General features: G+C 35.3%; 1 protein-coding gene across 3 annotated transcripts in view; it reads left to right on the forward strand.

The window, feature by feature from the left end:
• The first annotated feature begins 628 nt into the window (after positions 1-628).
• Positions 629-22,094, forward strand: part of LOC142353229 (uncharacterized) — a 30,791-nt gene continuing 9,325 nt past the window's right edge. The window contains exons 1-6 of one of the 3 annotated variants that reach the window (XM_075405458.1): positions 706-764; positions 1,052-1,064; positions 1,461-1,651; positions 14,356-14,403; positions 21,340-21,436; positions 21,825-21,870. In XM_075405458.1, coding sequence (XP_075261573.1) covers positions 14,382-14,403; positions 21,340-21,436; positions 21,825-21,870 — 165 coding nt within the window. In that variant the 5' untranslated portion in view covers positions 706-764; positions 1,052-1,064; positions 1,461-1,651; positions 14,356-14,381. Of the gene's footprint in view, positions 765-1,051; positions 1,065-1,460; positions 1,652-14,355; positions 14,404-21,339; positions 21,437-21,824; positions 21,871-21,954; positions 21,995-22,094 lie in introns of all 3 variants that reach the window. The other 2 variants (XM_075405459.1, XM_075405457.1) reach the window with 2 other exon arrangements.

A 22,094-nucleotide genomic window follows, 5' to 3' on the forward strand; every position in this document is an offset into this window, starting at 1 on the left:
TGCGAATTGAGCGGATTAGAAAGCTTTTGGTCACCGGCCTCGTTTCAATAATTTGCCATTCAGAATGCGTCTATACAAATGTTATAACCTAAACCTTAGCGGCCCGACGGACTTAGTTCTCTGACGCGATCGTGTCTGCGCCCAAGTGCCAGATACAAGTTTTATTTTCTAACTCATTGAGAGAACCAAAAAGCAAAACTACATCAATTTCTACTCAATATTTGAAAAATAGAGGACAATTTGATAACTTTTATATAGTTTTCTCGTGAAACCTTGATTGCATACATCCAATGTTTGGGTATTTCCCAGTATACCCCCCCCGCCCCCCCAACGCACGCGCACACACACACACACACACACACACATAGTTATCCCCCATTGTGGTATAATTACAGTAATGAGAAGCTATACGGTAGATGATTACGGGGTTAATGGATGATTTACAGGGCTAAACACAATTTTTTTTTTGCTATTTTACTAGCCCTGGTATTTTAGCGACCAATTTCCTAGAGTTAGGGAGGACAAAAGTTATCAGTACAATTAAGGGATGCAGGATTTATAAAGCCCATGCTGCTTCATGTGCTTTTTACCCATTAACTCAAGATCAATTTACAGCCTTCAGCTTTTGGCGCCCGATTATTGTTTAACTCCGGTTCTCTTATATTCAAATATATTGCAAAAACACTAATTCTTATTGAGTTCACAGTCATCTTCTCTTATTCTAAAGACAAAGGGGTGGACGATGGCCGCATCATACATGCCATGTAAGTACAAAATTAATAGTAATCAAAACGGTGTGATCAAGCGGATCATTCCCTGTCATGGATAGGAGAGCATAGCCGTTACACTGGGTAGGGTTTTCAAACAGAAAATGGTTAGAACTTTTGGAAAGGGGGCGGGGTGAGAGACGAAAAGAACAACCAATGAAAAGAACAATCTCGACTGAACCCAATTCATTTCGAATTGCCTTTTATTTATCAGATCTTTTTGGTTTGTAACCCCCTCCCCTTCTCTGTAATTCACCTCACAATTTTTAAATTCTCATCTTCAGCTCAGGGTCAATAGTAAGTTTCTCTCCTTTCTAGTGCCACAAACTCACTTACTCTGTTCTTTATCTTAAAATAAATCGGGAACAGCTGAATTTATTGCAGCGGACAGAAATCTATTATGTGAATTCTTCAGAATATTACTGAACTGACTGAGAAGTCTCTATATTCTCTTTTAAATAGCAATTGTTTTCATATTTGAGTAAATCCAAGAATTGAAGGTGAACGCCAAGAGTTTCAGTCAGTTCAGAAAAATTATTTAAGGTAAACGCAAAGTTGCCGTTTGGTAAAAGTAAGCCGACGTAAAAATATACCGAATTCTATGTAATAGTTGTATAATATTTCCGAAAAATACATTTTTGACCATAACAAACAAAGTTCCGCCTAGTATTTGCTTTTTAATATCTTTTCCAGGCACCAGAGGAACAAAAATAAGGTCATTAGCAAGAGATAATGACCTTATTACCAGGACCGCTGTCCGTGGACATGCATCTCATCCGATGTGGGCTGTAAACTGGAAACCGCGGAATAGCTCCGACGCTTGCGGAGCACTTCCTCCGCCTCGCCCGGGATAAATTTTAATAGGCCTATCTCAAAAGCACTCGGTTTACTAGAACTCTTACACAAATCTATCTTGCTTGCATATCAGCTTGCTTGACCGCCAATATTATTCAAACTACGTGTATATAATTGATTCCGCTGCTAATTTCATTGAACCTACTTGAAGCTCGCATTCAGTGTTTACCAGAGTCGATTAGTACCTTAGAGTTAGGCAAGTCTAATTCGCGCAGAGAAATAAATAGCTCTATTTATGCAATCCTTAAGGTTGTAAAAGGAGCCCAAATCGGGTCTGCCTTATATTTCAAAGGTGATCGACTTCCTTATAAAGATAAGATACCAAAAACCACAACGAAGTGCAATTTTGTATGCCATGTTCCAATTTCGGTGCTCTCAGACTACATTAGGCGCCCCAGGATGAGAAATTTGTGAAATGGAAGGGTTTTGTCTCAAAGAGTTACAGAATTTTTGTGTTAATGGGATGAAGCTAATTAATAGCGATAGCGGCTATTATTGGGGACATCGTGGTTTTTTACGACTCGAAGAGGAGTACTGGTTTTTTTAAGGTTTTTTTTACCGGAAGTACTATTCGTTCAGAATGTTTTGACGTAAAATCGAAAGTGAGTAAAATTGCCGTGTCAACTAATTTTTTCTGAGCGAGAGAAGTTTTTTATTATGCGCTGCGTTTAGTAAATGACTTTTTGACTTTGAAATGTAGTTTTTGACTGAATGGCACATATATATATATATATATATATATATATATATATATATATATATATATATATAACCGTTTCAGCCGTTTTTTGTCCAAGTGGCCCAGTTTTTTTGCTTGTAATTTGTTTTTTTTTTGTAGAAAGAATTTTGTTCGATGCTATGTTGAAATGTAAACCTCTGATATTGTGATATTGATACCACAGTGTTTTGCAGACTGAAAATCCGTTTGAAGTTCACAATTGGCACATATTTCTGGATATTTAAGTTAATTTTCGGTTTTTATTCTAGTAATTTCTTCAATTTTGGATCGTTCAGCCGTCTTTCTGTCATAAATCTTTTAACATAGCAACTTCCGATAATTTATATACTCAATGCCTCTTTCTACTTCGATGTAGTTTGCTTTATAATTTTTTAAGTATGCTAATCCGATTTTGTTATTTTATTCCAATTTTTCTCAGTTTCTTTTCGTCTAACATGAGAGACTCTCTTTTCGATGAATAAAACTCAATCATTTTTTGGCATTTTGGAACTAAGTTAAAAGTTTGAAACAAGTTTTTGAAAAACAGTTACATTTTTTTCCATAAATGCAGTCTCAAAATTTTATTGAACCGTTTTTTTGCAAAATGTTTTAATGTTTAGTATGCTTGAATTCTGCTTTTTCTTTTTTGTTCTGTTTAGACGGATGAATCTTGGTCTCAGATGACCCGCTGTCTTTTCTCTGTCTTGAATCCTAAACCCGGAAAAGTATTCGTTTTTCTTGAATTTTTTTATTTGATTTTTAACCTTCAAAAATCAAGAATAGGTCTTTTTGTCACAGAGTTCCTTTCATTGTGCCAGATCTTTTTACATTCTAGTTTGTATTTTTGTAGCTTTGTCCTGGCACGTACATTTTTATTCGTTATATTGATTTTTTCTGTTGTTAAAAAATTGAATAATTTCAGTTTTTTTCATAGTTTTCTCATTTCTTTGGTTTGCAATTGATTTCGTTCAACATAAGGCTAACCTGAGCGTTTGTGTGAAAATCTTTTCCAACATTTCCACTTAATACTACTTACTCTTTTTTTCTTCAGGCCTTGGCACTGTTTCAAAACGATTTTTTGACTTTCATTATTCTGTTGCTTATGTCTTTTCTATGATTAATTTAACTTTTGAATTAGTATGAAACCATGTCTTGAAAATATAAATGAAGCAAGAGATGTGTGTTGTTTTTGTCCTAATTGCATTCTAAATGTCTAATTCTAGTCGTTTTTTTAATGGATTTCGTTTCCGATTCTTAATCGTTCGTTTTTCGTATTCGTTCTTGATTCTTAATTTTGAGCATTCCTTTTTGAAAAATTTAATTTAGTTTCTAAGATTTATCTGCCGTTTGCTTTGGCGATTTTATTGAGATAAGAATCATGATTTATTTGAATGCAAATGCTAGCATTGTCAGTTTTTTCAACCTATTAGTATTTTGACAGTCCTGATTATTTCGGACTTTTTTAACGTTAACGTTTTTAATAATATAAATTTTTGCTGCATTTTGTTTCTCTTGGAGACAATGGTTTAAATTCCAACAATTTTTAGATCAGATCTGTAGAGGTAATGAGTTAATGGTTAAATACAAAAAGTAATGGCTTCGGCGGCAATTAAGGTTTTTTTGTTAAGTTTTGATGCTTCCAGTCGCTTCCGGAATTTTTCCAGCTATGTTTTTTAATTCGTCATCTCTATCGATGATTCTTGCGACCTGACTTCTTGGAACTAACTTTTCAATTTCAGTTATTTCTAATGCTTTGCTTTTAAAAATTGTGTGCGTGACAACGTTTGTTCCGCTTTTAGGTAATGCATGATTTACCATCATTCAAAAAATGACTTGCGAACTTACTTAATGAACTTTCAATTTTATGAACACTTAGTAGTTAAATCAATAGTGTGCATCTAAATAGTGCCAAACGTTTCTGCCCTAATTCTTGGGTATTAGGGTCTTGAGTTTTTGTTTTCGAATATTATATTTGATAAAGCTCTTTTAGTATTTTTTCCTTATAGAGCGTATGTGTAGCATCAAAATGACAGTCCGAATCTAATCCAAAATGTCTATTGGTCTCTTAAAGGACTAGTGGTCAACCTGTCAATCTTAATTCTTCAGATCTTTCAATTCCATGGAAGGTCACAAAAGTCTATCGCGGCTACTTTCCAGCAATCTGCCTGCTATATTTTGAAATATAACCTGCTAAATTGCGTTCATACAAAGCTGTTCATACCAAAATCGACTCCGGAATGAGCTGTCAGAAGTAATTATCAACTGACCGGATCTGTTTCTATTCATGAAATTGCTAAAAAAATACAAAATTATGCAATGAATCCCACTGTTAAACAAAACGATTAAATTTTTCCCGTGAAGGATGTCTACTATACTTTACGGTTCTACCCAGGTTGAGGTGTCTAGACCAACCAGTTCTCTGATCAGACCATATTCAAGCGGACACCAGGGTTAGCTTGAATTACATGGTCTGGAAAAAAGTTTGACCGCAATTCAGTCTGAAAAGTTATGTGAAACTTTTCTAATCAGAGGCGTATTCGAGTGCAAACTAGTTTAATCAGAACAGATTTCGGGCGCAATTGCATCTGATCAGTTCAAGACGTATTTTATGGAAAAATTTCTAGGTTCTATTCAGCCAGAAAGATGCACCAATCCCAAGTTGAGGTGACAAACAGAAGTAACCTCTAATCAAACACAATTAGAAGGCACACTGTGTTTTTCCAGAACCAAATTACAGTGAACAAAGGCCTGATTTTGGTCTCATCATCAGAGGGTCTGATCAGAAACATCATCAAGTGCATTTTCTTTTATTTTTGTATTTTTTTTCTACTGAGAGAGGTTGGCTCTCCCAAGGGCCATTGGGAGAGCAGGGTTCTGATCACCGACTAATCTAGATTCTGAAGGCGTTGAACAGATATTAAACGAATAATTTAATCATCATCCATTTGTTTTTGGGACTGGCCGCTCTTAAGTTGATTATGTTACTGCAAACGTCAATTTTAATGGAAGCAATATGTAGAGACATATTAAGAGATTTGTTCACAATTAAAAGTATTCTCTTCTCAGACTATTTTGAGCGCTCTTGAGGCTGATCAAAGGAGATTTCGAAAGCATTTGTGTCTAATCAGAGGCAGTTTATGTGTACTTGGCTCTGATCAGAAGAAATTTCAAGCGCACTTGAGTTTGATTAGAGGTCCTTATGATCTGGGGCCGTTATGATTAGAGGGCGTGAAAATATCGGGGCTTCGCTGCCTGAATGTCTAGAAAATGGTTCGCTCTGTGGCAACTTCGGTCTGAGGATGGTCACATCAGAAAACTTTTAAAGCGCGCAAACATTTGAACAATGGCCTGGAAGTAGAGTGGGCCAGGGCCGCGCTAAAGTCTGTATGATTCTCTCATTGTGGTATCATCAGTTGTAACTGATCGTTTGGGTCTGAGACAGCGTCGAGCTCAGAACAAGTGCACGCGAGGTTTTGACCGCGTATTAGTCTGATCAGAGGTTACTTTGGTCAGCGATGGTCTTATTAGGGAATGCTTGGGTCTGGAACGGTGTAATCAGAAGTCACTTCCCACTGGCAACTCAACCTGGAATGGCTTACTGAAGAATAATTTCGCCACCTTTGGGTTCATTTATCGCTCTTAGACAAAGTTTGTAGCAATTATATTAGTCCTGTTGGTCTTTTTTGCGATCTTTTGCTTGACAGATTTTTCGTCATACGCATTTGACTTTTCGTCCTCAAAAACGGGAGGTAGCGCCCAGCGGGCGTTAAGTGCTCTTATAGCCTTACAGCTCGGTTTCAGCTCAAACTGTATTGGAGACTCATGCTTATGGTATCAAAAGTGGTTCTTAGAGGTTGAACCCAACCCCACTGTTGTCACCCGCACCGCCCCCACTACGCTGTTGCCCACTCCACCCCACTGTTGCCCACCCTCTCCCTTCCCATCAGCCTCCCTGTGAGCACCCCCCCCCCCCCCGGTTGGAGAGGGAGTTTTTTCAGGCCCTCTATGGTTTTTTTCAGCCCTAGGTTTCAAGGAACCCCCTCTATGGTTTTATAGTAGGTTACTTCAGTTTTTACATTTTACTGGTAGTGGAGTGGTTTCAACATTTTAACATCACGAATTTTATCATTTTTTTTGACAAAACGTGCAAATATCAATTTTTTGACTTAATTTTTCATTATCCACGTCATTCTAGACGCAGAGGCCAACAAACGTCCGTATAGGTTTGATAATAAGATATTCAAAAAATTTTATTTGCAATGGAGTACCTTTCAATTTTTTAATAAGACAAACTTTTACCATATTTTATTATAAAACTTTCATTTTTTCAATTTTAAGATAATTTTTGCGGATTTTTAGGTTTTTCCAGCCTCAGGTGCCCAGGAACCTCCTGTAGGGTTTAACAATAGATTACCGTATAGTTTCAAAAAGGAATGAAACGCTTTTCAAGATTCCAACACCGCGAATTTTAGCAACTTTTTTTAAAAACTTGCCATTTTTTCTTGTTTTTGAAATTTATTGTCATTATTCAGATTTTTCAGCCTTAGCCTATCAGGCAATCTCCGTTATGGTTTGATAATAAGTTACTAAAAAATGTCTTTTAGGCCATGGATTACTTTTCAACTTTTGTTATCACAAATTTTAGCAGTTTTTTATGCAACTTGCAATTTTTTTCAAGTTTTTTGAAGTTTGTTGTTATTTTTTTAATTTCTCCAGGTTCAAGAGCCAAATAACCTCCTCTAGGTTTTGATTATAGTTTACTGCATGTTTTCTAGATGTAATGGAATGTTTTTCAAGATTTTAATATTGGCAATCTTTGGAATTATTTGCAATTTTTTTAAGTTTTTTTTTAATCTTTTTGAATTTTTTTATCATTTTTTCCAGCACCAGGTTCCTAGGGACCTGCATCAAAGTTTGCACGTATGTAGTCGCATTGTTTCTAGAGTTAATGCAATGCCTATCAATATTTTAATGACCCCAGCTACTGACGAAGCCAACCACTTGCCGGTCGTTTGAGAGCAATTCGCCCGACGTTAGTCGGTTATGTTTCGATTTGCAAACTTCTCAGGCTCGGCTTTTCCTTGGTGGAGTATAATACTGAAAACGTAAATTTATGTGAAGTTTGTTATTATACCGATGTTAGGCGATTGGTCCTCTTTTAATTGGCTCCAATCAGACATTTTCCTGAGCACTTGAATCTAATCGGTGGAGATTTCGTGCACATATCAAAGTGATCAAATGCGATTTTGAGCACACTTGAGTCCTATCCGAGTCAGTTTTGACCGAACTTTATTCTGATCACAGGTGTAAAGAGGTCCACATTAGTCCGATCGTTGCACTATAGTCGGATGGCACTGTAATCTGGCTTTCGAGCGCACTATAGTCTGATCATTTGTCATTTTTTGGGACGGTCTGCTCAATTAAGTTGTTGTTCTGGGCCTAAATCTGATTGAAGATGGAATTGATAACAGATGTGCGTTGAGTTCTTTTCAGGACCTCTATGTTTTTTTTCAGCCCTAGGTTTCAAGGAACCCCCCCTATGGTTTTATAGTAGGTTACTGCAGTTTCTAGATTCTAGTGGTAGTGGAGTGTTTTCAACATTATAACATCACGAATTTTATCATTTTTTTGACAAAACGTGCAAATATCAATTTTTTGACTTAATTTTTCATTATCCACATTATTCTAGACGCAGAGGCCAACAAACGTCCGTATAGTATTGATAATAAGCTATTCAAAAAATTTTATTTGCAATGGAGTACCTTTCAATTTTTTAATAAGACAAACTTTTACCAAATTTTATAATAAAACTTTCATTTTTTCAATTTTAAGAAAATTTTTGCGGATTTTTAGGTTTTTCCAGCCTCAAGTGCCCAGGAACATCCTGTAGGGTTTGACAATAGAATACCGTATAGTTTCAGTAAGGAATGGAATGTTTTTCAAGATTCCAACACCGCGAATTTTAGCAACTTTTTTTAAAAACTTGCCATTTTTCATGTTTTTGAAATTTATTGTCATTATTCAGGTTTTTCAGCCTTAGACTATCAGAAAATCTCCGTTATGGTTTGATAATAAGTTACTAAAAAAATGTCTTTTAGGCCATGGATTACTTTTCAACTTTTATTATCACAAATTTTAGCAGTCTTTTATGCAACTTGCAATTTTTTTCAAGTTTTATGAAGTTTGTTGTTTTTTTTTAATTTCTCCAGGTTCAAGAGCCACATAATTTCCTCTAGGTTTTGATTATAGTCTACTGCATGGCTTTTAGATGTAATGGAATGTTTTTCATGATTTTAATATCGGCAATCTTCGAAAATTTTTACTATTTTTCAAGTTTTTTTTAATCTTTTTGAATTTTTTTATCATTTTTTCCGGCATCAGGTCCCCGGGGACCTGCATTAAAGGTTGCACTTAAGTGGTTGCGTTGTTTCTAGAGTTAATGCAATGCTTATCAATATTTTAATGACCCCAGCTACTGACGAAGCCAACAGCTCGCCGGTCGTTTGGGAGCAATTCGCCCGACGTTAGTCGGTTATGTTTCGATTTGCAAACTTCTCAGGCTCGGCTTTTCCTTGGTGGAGTAGAATACTGAAAATGTAAATTTGTGTGAAGTTTGTTATATACCGATGTAAGGCGATTGGTATTGGTCCTTCTTTAATTAGCTCCAATCAGACATTTTCCTGAGCACTTGAATCTAATCGGTGGCGATTTCGTGCACATATCAAACAGATCAAGTGCGATTTTGTGCACACTTGAGTCCTATCCGAGTCAGTTTTGACCGAACTTTATTCTGATCACAGGTGTAAAGAGGTCCACATTAGTCCGATCGTTGCACTATAGTCGGTTGGGACTGTAGTGTGACTTTCGAGCGCACTATAGTCAGATCAGATGTCATTTTTTTGGGATGGTCGGCTCAGTTAGGGTGTTGTTCTGGGCCTCAACTTGGTTGAAGATGGAATTGAGAACAGATGTGCGTTGAGTTCAATGATCAGGAAGATTAAATCATTGAAATTTTGATTTTTTCTGTTTAAAAATAGTGAAAAAATCCAAAATTTGGCAGTTCCTTGACTTTTTTCAACAAAAACTAACTCCGCAATTTCTACTTTCTTCGCATTCTTTTAAAACAAAAACCAAACACATTGGCGCCACAATTAATGCTTGTTTTTGCGCTACCAAAAACTGAAATTAAATCTAGTTTGTAGAGAAAATTTTGATTGACTGTTAAAATTAATATTTGCGGCAAAAAATAGTTCCTTCTTTTTTAATCAATGCTTTGGCTGAAAAAGCGTGTATATGCGAGCACATTGGGCGCGAGTATAAGTCATTGATCAATTCAAACCAATTGCCTGTTGGGATACAAACTATCACAATTGGATTAAAAGCGCATTCAGCTAAGATGTATTCAGGATTGAAAAAAAAACAAACAGATTTTTAGCGAAGAGTTCAGAGATCAACAGAAGATGTTTGATTAAGAGATCAAGATTATGAATTGACAAAGATAGATAGAATTTCGATTTTGCTAATCAATTTCTATTGGCTGCTTCTGTTGAATGTCAACTTTTCAAGTACAGATCTTCCTGAACTGCGGCCGCCAGGCACTGGCATTCTGCTTCTGATGACGATAGAGCAACTGCGCTTTGACAACCGAGTCGAGTGATGCGTCAAAGCTTTTGAGCTTGAAGTCGTAGCTCCTTTTGATTTCTGGTCGTTAACATCTACAGACCAGTCTGCGTCAATTTTCCCCACTATTTTATAACTAGCCTCATAAGTATGAGAAATTTCAACTGTTTTGAACCTCAGTTATCGGAGTTGTTGATATCTACACCGCCAATCTCGATCTCTGGGTTCATTAATCTATAAGTACTAAATAGAAACTCTTAAGAGGATATCTGGCCTCGTCTGATCTAGCATTAGAAAGATTGGTCGGAACAGGTTTTTCGAGATTCACCAAAAAATTCTTTGACTACACCATGTGTTGACTGAAATTTTATATTCGAAGTGGCTGGCAATTTATAGGGCTTGCAACAAATCTTGAAAGCTGCCCAATTATTGTCTATATGTAGCGCTCCCAGTCGACGCTGAATTTCCCCTTAATCTTCTGCATCGTGGGCCAAGAAACCAGTGAAGCTGCCTTCTGCTTCTGTATCCTGAGGCAGTTTCCGGTGCCTCCTTGGTGTTGGCAATCCTTTTCGTGTTTCTCTATTCCACAATGATGTCATCCAGTCCAAAAAGTGTAAACCTCGTCTAACCTTGATAATTGTTGCTTCTTCTGGTGAATTAAGTCTCGCAGTTTCCTTGTACTTATTGGTAGTTTTCAAACGATAAACTGATTAAATTAATCGGTAGTCTTTCTTTTTCCCGTCTTGTTCTCGCTTTACAGTCGCCTGAAGTTGCTTCATTTATACTTTTTCTTCAATAGGTGACTGCAGAAAAGCCGTCTTGACCACAAAGTGGTGGACTTCAGGATGTTACTTGAAAGTCAGCAAAAATTAAATCCTGAACGTTTCCGGTTTTCAGATTCGACCAAAATTCTGAAGTTGACATTGGCTCAACGCATAAACTTGTTTATTATGCTTGGTTGATCTGGGTTCCATTTCTGGTAAATCTCAACCACAAGAAAATGCGTACTGAATTTCCAAAAAAACTGCGAACAATTTTGTCGTTCGTGCCCCTCATCGGGGCTCAGCTCTGTTCATTTGATGTTATGCATAATCAACAACCGTCTCGGCACTGATATGTTTTCTGTATCTTTGTGTGCAAGTGATCTTTGGTCGCCATGACTCCTGATAGAACAGGATTTTGCATCTTTTGTCTCATGTTCAGCATCTGGCTCTCTCTTTCCTCAATGATGTTCGTGGATTAGTGTATACCTATCTGCAACATTTTTCTCCTCTTTGAATTCAGATACACCAAGTCTCTCTTTCCTGCAATCTTCTCCAGGTATCCAGTTGTTCTTCACCTTCTCCTAGCAGGTCAGTTGTTTCTCTGTTGTCAGGTATTGAGCCGAGGTTGGAACCCTAGACAATCACATCTGGATCTACCCTCATTTTGGATGACTTAAATATGTACACCAAGTTTTCGCTGTCACGCGTTGGTTAAATCTGAAGAGTTCCTTCCTGAACCTTGCGTATAAAATTGCTGACATCTCCATCTCATCCAGGTCCCCTCCACGTAAAGACTGTCAAACCCAAAAAGATTAAATTATTGGGAGAGCTGATGCAAGCAGAGTTACTGCTCACCACATCATATCGCAAAGTCCGCCGTCATTGAGCAAGCCCTTTGTCATACTTAAAAATGCCCTGTTGCAGCGCTCAGTTGACCCAATTTGTTGTGGCGTCTTTTGAATGATTGCCTGTTGTGGATCGCCGGTGCCTCAGCAGTACTTCCTGAACTGCTCCTAAAAAAACTACTTTTGCCTCGTTGTTCTTGGGCGTCCGCACATTTGAAACGAACAACTTCAGGAAGGCTGGTTTTATCTTGGTTGGTTCCGCGAATCCACAAGCTCGATTACTGCCTGCAGGAGTTCAAAAACAAGGCAGAAATAGAACGCTGACAAGAACGCATCATCAGGTCTGTGAACACTACCTTTTCAGCTTACCGTCTGTTTGAGACGGCGCCCCTATTAGAAATGGACTCTTTGTGATCTTGACCATTGCAAGCACATAACTTACATCATAAGGTTCTCATGCTGTCCTACGTGAACAACAATTGTTTAAAAAAATGGCCAAGTATACTGCGACACTTCTATACAAAGACTAATCTCACGCTATTAGAACTCAAAACAAACTCTTGCACGTTTTAGGGAAAGTGAACTCAAAACACACACCTTCTCTATCTATCTATCTCTCTCTTTCGCTTGCTCTCTATCTCTCTATCTATATCTATCTGTTGTTGTTTTCATCAGTTTTCCCCCTGTAGATTTTCTTGCAGCTGCTATTATTTCGATAATAAAGCTATAATCCAACTCTGTGCTTATTGAGAAAGATAAAAGTTATGAAGCGTAGTCAGATTTTTACAAAACACTCTTGAGTTCACAGCTGAAGTCGTCTGGACCTCGGACGTAGAAGCTGCTCCTCACACAGTTTTTGACTAAATCCACTGGGCCTCTCCATTAGGTTTTCTTACCCCTGAGTATAAGGGATTTAAGTAAAAGTAAGTATCAGATTTTGACCCTATGTGATCTGCGCGACAACTTTTCACTAGTATGTCTATTTTCTTCCACTGGGTAAGAAATTGCAAGAACCTTTCATCTCGTGTTGTCAATGTTTTACCATTTTTCACGGGCTCTCGTTTTTTCCGTTATATGTGTCGGCTGACTGCCCACTCTAGTTGTCCTCTTTCATCACACACGCTACCCTGTTCTTTCTCCATTTCATGCCATTTTTGCAAAGTGTTTCTATACACATCTTGTCTTTGTTGAATACATCATTGATTTTCTTTTCACAACTATTGCAACTGAACAACACCCAGTAGATGTTGCTCCATAACTTTTTCCTCAATTTTTGTGATTTTTTCTCATCAAATCTTTGGCCGGTTTAAATTCTCTGGTGTGACGAAGCTTCCATACCTCATTGGCAGAGGATTGGAAACCAAAGAATTAACGAAGGACTTTAAGACGGCTGTTCCTGCTTTTTGAGGCCTTATGAGCAGCTCTTGTCTTCTGAAGAGGAAGCTGTCCAAATTCACAGATTCCTTCAGTTTCAGTTAAGCGAGCTGTGCTGACAAGCTCACCACTGTTGGGGTCTCCACACTCCAAAGTCTATGATTCATCTCCAGTGTTGTCATCCACACAGTCTTGTTGTATTAGCATGTGGGCTGTTGCGTCTAAAGGAACCATTGGTTCAATTGTCCTTGGTTTTTTGTTAATGCCTCGTGTGCATCATTGCCACAAACCTTGTACTTAAGATCGGGAAATCAAGCGCGTTTATGGTGAAGGTGCACATCTTCACTGTCTGTTGTTTCATTGTGATTCGAATGAGCAAAGCGAACTTGAAGAAAACGTAATTGAGCTGAAAACTATTAATATTTTCAGAAAGCAAAAAAAAATTGTTTTTAATTATAATTTTGTGAATTAGAAAACTGCTGCTCTCATAATATTATGACTAGTGAATTTGTCTTATGGTGATATGGATAGGCGACCTGAAAAAATCTGCCAAATCCGCTCGTATGTACAAGCATTATCAATTTAAAAAAAGCAATATACAAATCTAATCATACATCACAATTTTTAGCGGGAGTCCTAATACAGATGAAATGTGGTAAGTTTTTCAGGAGTTCTCACCAGATTTTGAGCCGAAGGTCTAAAACAGATGAAATGCGATAAATTTATTGGGTTTCTCAGCATAGGTCTTTGTCCAGATGAATGCTGACTATACAAGCAATAAATATGGAAGAGAAAGTTCAACATCAAATAACATTTAGCTGTTTATATTTATCCCAATCGGAGCGCATCATTATGATTTTGATTTTCTCAGCTAAACATACGTTGGTTGTTTTCATCAACTGTATCTGACGTTATATAAGTAAGCTAAAGTTTACGATTTTTTTGTAATAAGGTTTCGATCTCTAGTTCAAATTATTATTGAAGAATTGCAATGGAACATATTGCCTCTGATATATACTTGTCTGATAGCAATTAGTGAAAACTGCAGTTTCCCGATTAATCAATTGAAATCAGGAAAGTAGAAGTAGGTGCTCCAAAACACTGTTGAACTGTGAATTGCATTCAATCACAAAAAAATAAGAAAGCTAAAAATAGAAAAAAAATTATGGGAGCAAAACTCAAGAAAGCAAGAATAAGCTGAGCAGTCTTTGGCAATTTGGCAATATAAATTTGCAATCGTTATACATTATATATTTATATATTTCCATTGATATATATATATATATATATATATATATATATATATATATATATATGTATATATATATATATATATATATATATATATATATATATATATGTGTGTGTGTGTATAAGTAAATAAATATTATTATTCAAATTTTATGTTTCAGTGGGGGATTTTACGGCGACGAGAATTATGACGAATACGGAAATGATAAGTAAGTGTAGTCTCTTTTGTTTATCTGAAGAAAGAATACAGCTTCAATGATTAGTAAGATTATCTGAAGATTGCGTTTTCTTTGTTTTTCAAAGAAACACCCAAACAATGATCAGTATTATAAACGAAAATCGAAATGAAGCTAATACATTTAATGACAATGTCATTAAAAAATGAACCTCGCGCGATCAGTACGCGTTTTGAATTGCTGTTTAGTACGCAAATTTTAGTAAATGAACAGCGTTGTTGAAGAACAATTTCGTAATTAGTTTCAAAGTTAGTATCATTATAACGTTATAATGACAAGTCTCGTGCTGATTCTGGTTTCTTGGAATAAAAAAGTAAAGAATTAATAAGGATCAGTTTTTCACTAATAATCCTGTGATCAGATCCTAAAGGTCCTCTGGTTGTACCGTTACACCGTTGAATAAATTAACTTGCTTCAGATGAAAACATTTTGTGTCCAAGTTACTTTGCAATTTAAACACTAGAAATATAATAGAACTAAGGAGAAGACAATTCCGTCGAAATGTTCAAATAAAACAATAAAATTGAACAGGGAGGCTCGTTAATGTGCGTTCGCAATGATGTCGCGACCCGAGCTTATCAACATTCTTTACTTAATTATATGACTCAACAATCTGAACCAAATGACGATATAACAAAAATAGATACTTGAGTTTAAAACAATCGTTAAACAATTACTATTTGAAGTTAACAAGTAGTATTTGAAGCTAATTGAATTACATAATGCCATACCTCATTACAGCGTCAACGAGATCTGCCGTTAAAGAGACTACAAGAAAAAAAAACATACATTAAAATTAGCAAAAAAAAAAACAAAAATGTCACGGCAAAAACTGAATATCAAAATTTAAGAGCACCTAGGAACAACGCCAAAATACAGTCAGATAAAACCTTAACTACACAAATTTACTTTTTCCTAACTATACAGCAGATGGAAATTTTTCCTAATGAGACTAGGTAACAAGTCGACAAAGAGAACGGATAATGAGTCGAAATTCAAAAATTAATCAATATTTTTTAAACCAAGAATTTACAAAAGTCTCAAAAAGCTTTAGCTTTTAACTAAAAATCCTTGACAAATTATTAAAAAGTTATCGCGAAACCAAAAGGACCTGTCTTTGGTTAGACTAAGCCATAGAAATGGACTAAAGATGCAGAAAAACTTAAAAAATTACAAACGATTTGCGAAAACACAAATTATTATTATTGATACCATTAAAATCATTAGCTATTATCTGAATATTATGTACTTTTAATTCAATTATCATTTCTACTATTTCAGCCAAAAGATTTATAATGAGATATTAATTAAGTTTACCTGGGCCAACAATTGAAAACCATTGGGATCTGTTATTACGCGATTGCGTCGCAAGAAGAGAAAAAGAAACACAAAACTTACCACTCAAAAAACGTTTATAAAAACGCATATTGTCCAACAAACAAAACGTCAGGGAAAAATCAAATAAGTAGATATGTTATTTTTGAATTAAAGGAAAATGTGGACGGGACCTCTCAATGATGAAAATAAGTTACAAGTTGACGAAAAGAACAACAAAAACTGAAAAAATTGAAAAAAAATTGAAATTGCATATCCTAAGGTTTACGACAATTCGCTAAAAACTGAGTGCTTCGGGTAACATCATTCATTCAATCTTCACTTACAAGCTTATGCGACTGGTGAGAAATTTACGGCTACCTAAAGAACAAAAAAAGGAAAAAACAGAAAATTCGAGACAAAATTGAGCGAGAAAAGTGTCGAAGGCATTAAAAAGTGAACGTTTCAATAAACATTTTTATAGTTTGAAATAATTTTTTAACAGCAATGAGATCCTTCTTTTTCAACAATATAACTTCAAAAATCACCAATATGAGGAAATACGTTAGAACCACAAAATTTTTGAGAAAACTCGTAGTAACAACGCCAAAAAACTCAATAGCTTTCACCAGGAAGCCAGTAAATACGCTAAATTCATGGAACGACACGGTCGTTTTCTATTCATATCTCATCAATAAACCATTACAACACGTCATTGACTATGAAAAAAAAAACAACAAAAACAGGCAAAAACGAAAAGTGCCTGAAGAAGGTGTCGATGCAATTTAAATCATACGCTCTACTCTCAAAACTTTATCTATGATCCATTGAACGTCTTCCCTAAACCAATCGGAACTTTCAGTATTAGATGAATGTGATAGGATTTCAAAAGGAACAAAAATAAGAGAAAGTATCCAATAATTTAAAAAAATTATGAAAACCAGTGACATTGAAGTCTTAAAACTATTAGCTAGAAGATAAAAACAGATTACTTTTGTATGCAGCAGGAAAAATGGGGTCTTCTCATAACTGAGAATGACTAACAATTCACGAAAAAAACTTAAGGTTGGTTTTTTTTGTAAAAATTTCGAAATTTTTCAGGACTTAACAACCGTTAAATTCAATTGATCAATAAATAAAAAAAATCAAAATTTCAACGGAAGTTAAAAAATACACTCCGATATGCCACAATGGGTGGAAAAGGATATTTGTCACGCATAGTTACTCAATAAAGCATCGCAATAAGTCTTATGACTATGAAAACAACAACAAAAACAGGCAAAAACCGAAAAAATTCAGTAGGAAAAAGCCAGAAGAAAGTGTCGGAGCCATTTAAAACATAACCATTTCTCCAAAAACTTCATCTTTGATCAACTGAAAGTTTTTTCTAAGTCAATGGGAGCTATCAATATTTGGATAAAGTGATAAGAGTTCAATAATAACCAACAAGACGAAAAAATACAAAAATCTAAAAAAAAATTGAAATCTTGTCATTGAAGTCATAGAATCAATAGTTAGAAGACAAAACCTCTCACCAGGTTATCTTTGTTTGCAGTAGAAAAGAAAGGGGTTATGTCACTACTGAGACTGACTAACAGTTCACGAAAAAAACTTTAAGATTGGTTAATGTTTAAAAAAAATTTTCAAAAAATTTTTTTCAAAGTCTTAACGGCCATTAAAATCAATAGCTTTCAACGGAAGTCAAAAAATGCGCTCAAGTATTACCCGATCTGCGGAAAAATGACGTTAGTCATTCATAGGTAATCAAAAAACTTTATCAGAGATTCGATGAACGTATCTTCTAAGCCAATGGGAGCTATCAATTTTTGGATAATGTGATATGAGTTCAAAAGTAACCAATAATACAAAAATAACCACAAAAATTAAAAAAAATGAGATCTCGTGTCATTGACGTCATATATACAATAGTTTGTAGATAAAACCGCTAACCAGGTAAAACTTGATTTCAGTAGGAAGAAAGAGTGTCGTGTCCCATCTGAGATCGACTTACTGTTCACGGAAATAAGTTTATGATTGGTTAATTTTCAAAAAAAAACTCGAAAAAACAGCCAATATTTATCCACTCAAAGCACTAGAAATGTTCACTTAATGCTCATTACGGATAATATATTGAACCTTTAGTCAATGAGTTTAGACCATAGTACTCAAAAAATTTAGAAAATCCTCAAAAAGAAAATCAAATTTTCATTTAAAATTACGAAAACTCAGTGTCGGAGCCAAAAAAAACATGAGCAATTCCTCGAAAACAATTTTTTTTGTTCATTAGGCTTCATTTGACTCTAAATGAGATTTTGCGTTAACGAAGCCGCGAAATAAAAAGTGACTAGTCTATGTGACTTAAAAAACAAAAAAACTGAAAAGTTTTCTTAAAAAAAAGAGCTCTCAAACAGATTTCGATATTTTTTCTAGTGAACTTCCCTATGAGACCAGAACTAGTCTTTTCATCGCCTTCAGTCTATTAGGAACACACATCTGGTTCATTTTGTGGCATGAAATGTAAAATTGAAATACTATTTTTATAGAAAATATCTTAATTTGAAGAAAAATTACACTAAAAGTGAACAAACTCATGCCAAATATGCCGTGCTCACACAAAACTTCAATCCTCGATAACTCCTCGAAAACAAACGACATTCAAAAAAAATAATTTGGAATTCTACGCTGGAACAGCTTTTTAATGATACCACTCACATTTCTCTACGATGAATATATCGATCGACCAAAACTGACTGAAAAAAAAAGCCCATTTGAGTATATAGTATATAGTTCCTCCGCCCACAAGTGGGTCGGAACAATTACTCCTACTTAGAAAAAAAGAATTTTCGGAACAGAGAGCATATCTCGCTCCATAGTTGTGCATTCAAAACTGATAGTTATCACAAGCACAAAAATCAACAATTTTAAGTCTTTTAAGTTCTTTGAAAAAAAAAAATAAATTGGCAGATGCAAACAAAGCATTTTTTGACACTGTTTTTGGATTAGTTAACATTGGTACTGTGCTAAAAAAATCCGAATAAACCTGACAGCGAAAACTCGTCTTGTCTTTTTTGAAGTGATTAAACTGAGGTCAAAAAAATGCAGTGGACGGTTTTTTTTCAATGGCAGCTGTCAAGTTTAATTTTAGACTTAGTCCAAAGAAATTTTTGCATTCCATTTCTTAGAAATCAAAGATGCTACGGTTTTGTCATAATTAAAACTTTCTACTCATAGTTCATTTGAACAGCTGAAATATGACTGCAATGCATTCACTACAATATATAAGTACAAAAAATTGTCCCGTTATCTCATCTGAATTTTTCAAGTTACGTTTTTCAATATAAACATGTCAACAACTTGGCTGTGGTAACAAAACGGAATCAAGCTTCAGAGTGACGTCAATCAGCAGAAAGGTCAAGCACAAATAAATTTACATAGAAATCCAGCATTATGCTGTCTATAAACCTTGTGATAGTTTTGGTAATCAACTGAATAATCAGTGTTTTATCTAGAAGGCCAGCCACAATTCATTAAAAGAGTTTATTGAACGTGATTCCAATCCAATTGAAATTCATTCAAGTGGGACTTCTGTTTCAATAGAAGTTTGCAAAAATCAGGCTTATACAAAAGACAAAATGTGAGCGCTCTAATTATTCCTCGCATAGAAGTTAGGGATAAGTTTTGCTTCAGAACAGTCACACTAAAGGAGCTCTACGATGCCATTGATTCAGTCGACAACAATAAATCTTCGGGTCCAGGTTCAGGCTTTTTTAATGCTTGGGCAAGGAAGGCAACAAAGTGCGCAATCGGAACGCATTTGCAGTTTGTTTCTAACACTTGCATTAGTCTAATAATTTTCCCAGAAAATTTAAAACTTGCATTCAAAAGTCCTGTCTACAAAATAGGGGATGTGAAAACTTTTGAGAACTATAGGCTTATCTCAATTACTGTAATGTCTGCAAAATTTTTTGAGCTTAAGAACTCAATCAGTTTAACGAATTTATACGAAAAACTTTGAACGCTACACAGTTTGGATTTCAAATACATAAGTCTTCTACAGATGCTGTTTTACAGTTGATTGAAGCATTACAAGAAAATTATGATAACCTAAAATTTCTTTTGCTGTTTTTATTGATCTAGCTAAAGCATATACTTCAATATTGCACGAAATTTTTCCCAAAAAGATTGATACTTACGGTTTTACAGTAAGTGCATTGATTAGTTGATTAATTTGCCTCATTTCTCGAAAACAGACGGCAGTGTATTGAGATAAATGATGTTTACTCACTCGATTGGAAACAAGCCATGGTGTTCCACAGGGAACGGTTTTGGGGCCACTAGTTTTTCTTCTCTACTTTAGTGATTTTTGAGAAGAGGTATAGGAAAACTTCGACATAATTCAAACTGCTGATGACACAAGTTTCAATTTCAGCAGAAACAATGTCACCGAACCGGGAAAGTGTGTTTCTGAAAAACTGGAGAGAACATAAAATTATCTCAAGCAAAACAACAATTAACAATGAATACCGGTAAAACTGAAATTCTGTGTCTTGAATAAAATGAAAATTTTCATCCAATAGTTTTTCGGCGACAAAAAATATGCCACAAAGTCACTGCAGATACTCGGGTATGTTGATTCACTCAAAATTAAACTTTAATATACAACTCAACAAAGTCCTATCAAATATGGCCAGGGCGATTAGATCCACATACTTTATACGTTATCAGTTACCATTGACAGCACGATTGATGCTATTCAAATCCCTAGTCCTTTCTCAATTAACTTTTAGTACTCTATTTTTTCAGAACTTAAATTTCTTTGCCTTGCAGCGAATGAATTAATCAACAAATCACTTGGGGAACAAAAGTTTGCTATGTGAGAAAAAAGTTTGAGAGTTCTGGAGATCTCTTTGTAAAATCTGACATTTTGCCTGCAGAACTTTTATTAAGCCAGATGAGTGTTTCAAAATTTAGGAAAAATATTTCACTACCGAAATCAGACGGCACTGGGAGTTTTTTTCTAAGTATTAATGTCGTAGTAAGAAAAAACAACATAACTGAACAGCTAATTCTCCTAATGTCGAGCAGTCGATTATTACAAAAAAAACATCCAAAAATGGAAAAAAATTCTGCGTGAAGTCCTGATTATCAAATAACGCTCACATTTTAAATGCATGTTAAAAAAGCATCTGCTCCAACAATTCAAACTTGTACCGTTGGAAAGGAACGTTGGTGGCCTCAAAAATTGTTTTTACCCTTAAAAAAAACGAAACCACTAATTTTGAATTTTGACATAGTACTAAATCTGTATATATCAATTTAAACTTGTATTATTTGACCCCTGGGTTATATTTTCAATTTACTTGTTTTAAAAAAAATTAAGAACTGGTAATCGGTTGTATACTTATGATCAAGGTCACTCTTTCTCATGAAAAGACCCATGAAAAGACTTTACCTTGACTTTACCTAAGATCTGGACTGTGTATTCATAGTCAATAAAGACCCCCTACTAGAATTATAAAGTCTTTTCATAAGTCGAGGTCTAAACCTGGACAATAATGCTGCAATATGTGTCATGGGGTTATTTTGTTGATTCAGAAACAAAAGAGGTGGCGAATACTACGGATTGGGTTTACTTCGAAGTGAATACACCCACACCAGTTCAGTTGCAAATGATGAGTACAATGCTTCAAAGGTAATCACATCTTGTATAACGAGCACTCCAGTTGATCTTACCAATTATCAACTATCTCGTCTTATGTACTACCGAAATGAAGTGCATATTTTCTCAACACATTTTCAGACCTCTTAGAACAATCACTGGCTCACTGAACATTTTTTCTATTTGCCACTGCTGACCCCCCCCCATTCAAGGCTAATAGTTAATGGTATACATATTTTGCAACTCCCAGTTAAACAAAGTTTTAATTTAGACACAATGCAATACAGGAATTCCAAAATCAATCGACAATTAAATTCAACAATCGAAATAAATCAATTCAATTCAGTGCATCAATTTGAAGGTCTACTCGGTGGTTGAAAGTTTTCTTTTAGAAACTAATATGAGTTTATGCCTATTTCAGGTCAACTTTGAAGAGGCCGCTGTACTGCAAAAACTACACGCAGAAAGTAAATTCTTGTTTTGCTACATTTCTCTTCAAATACCAATCAAAATAATCAAATATTAGCCAACTCTTTTTTTTCCTTACGCAGCGACAATGGACATTCCTGCTTCAACAATGATGAAACAACGGTAATGATTCACAATGCTGTTATTGCCAGTTCTGCTGTAATTTTATGACACGCTTGGTCAAAGACGTTTCGTAAAAAAAAGTTTGAAATTTTGGTTTCGA

This window comes from Convolutriloba macropyga, chromosome 14 (genome assembly GCF_964194025.1).
Source record: "Convolutriloba macropyga chromosome 14, txConMacr16.3, whole genome shotgun sequence".
Taxonomy (NCBI): Eukaryota; Metazoa; Xenacoelomorpha; order Acoela; family Convolutidae; genus Convolutriloba; species Convolutriloba macropyga.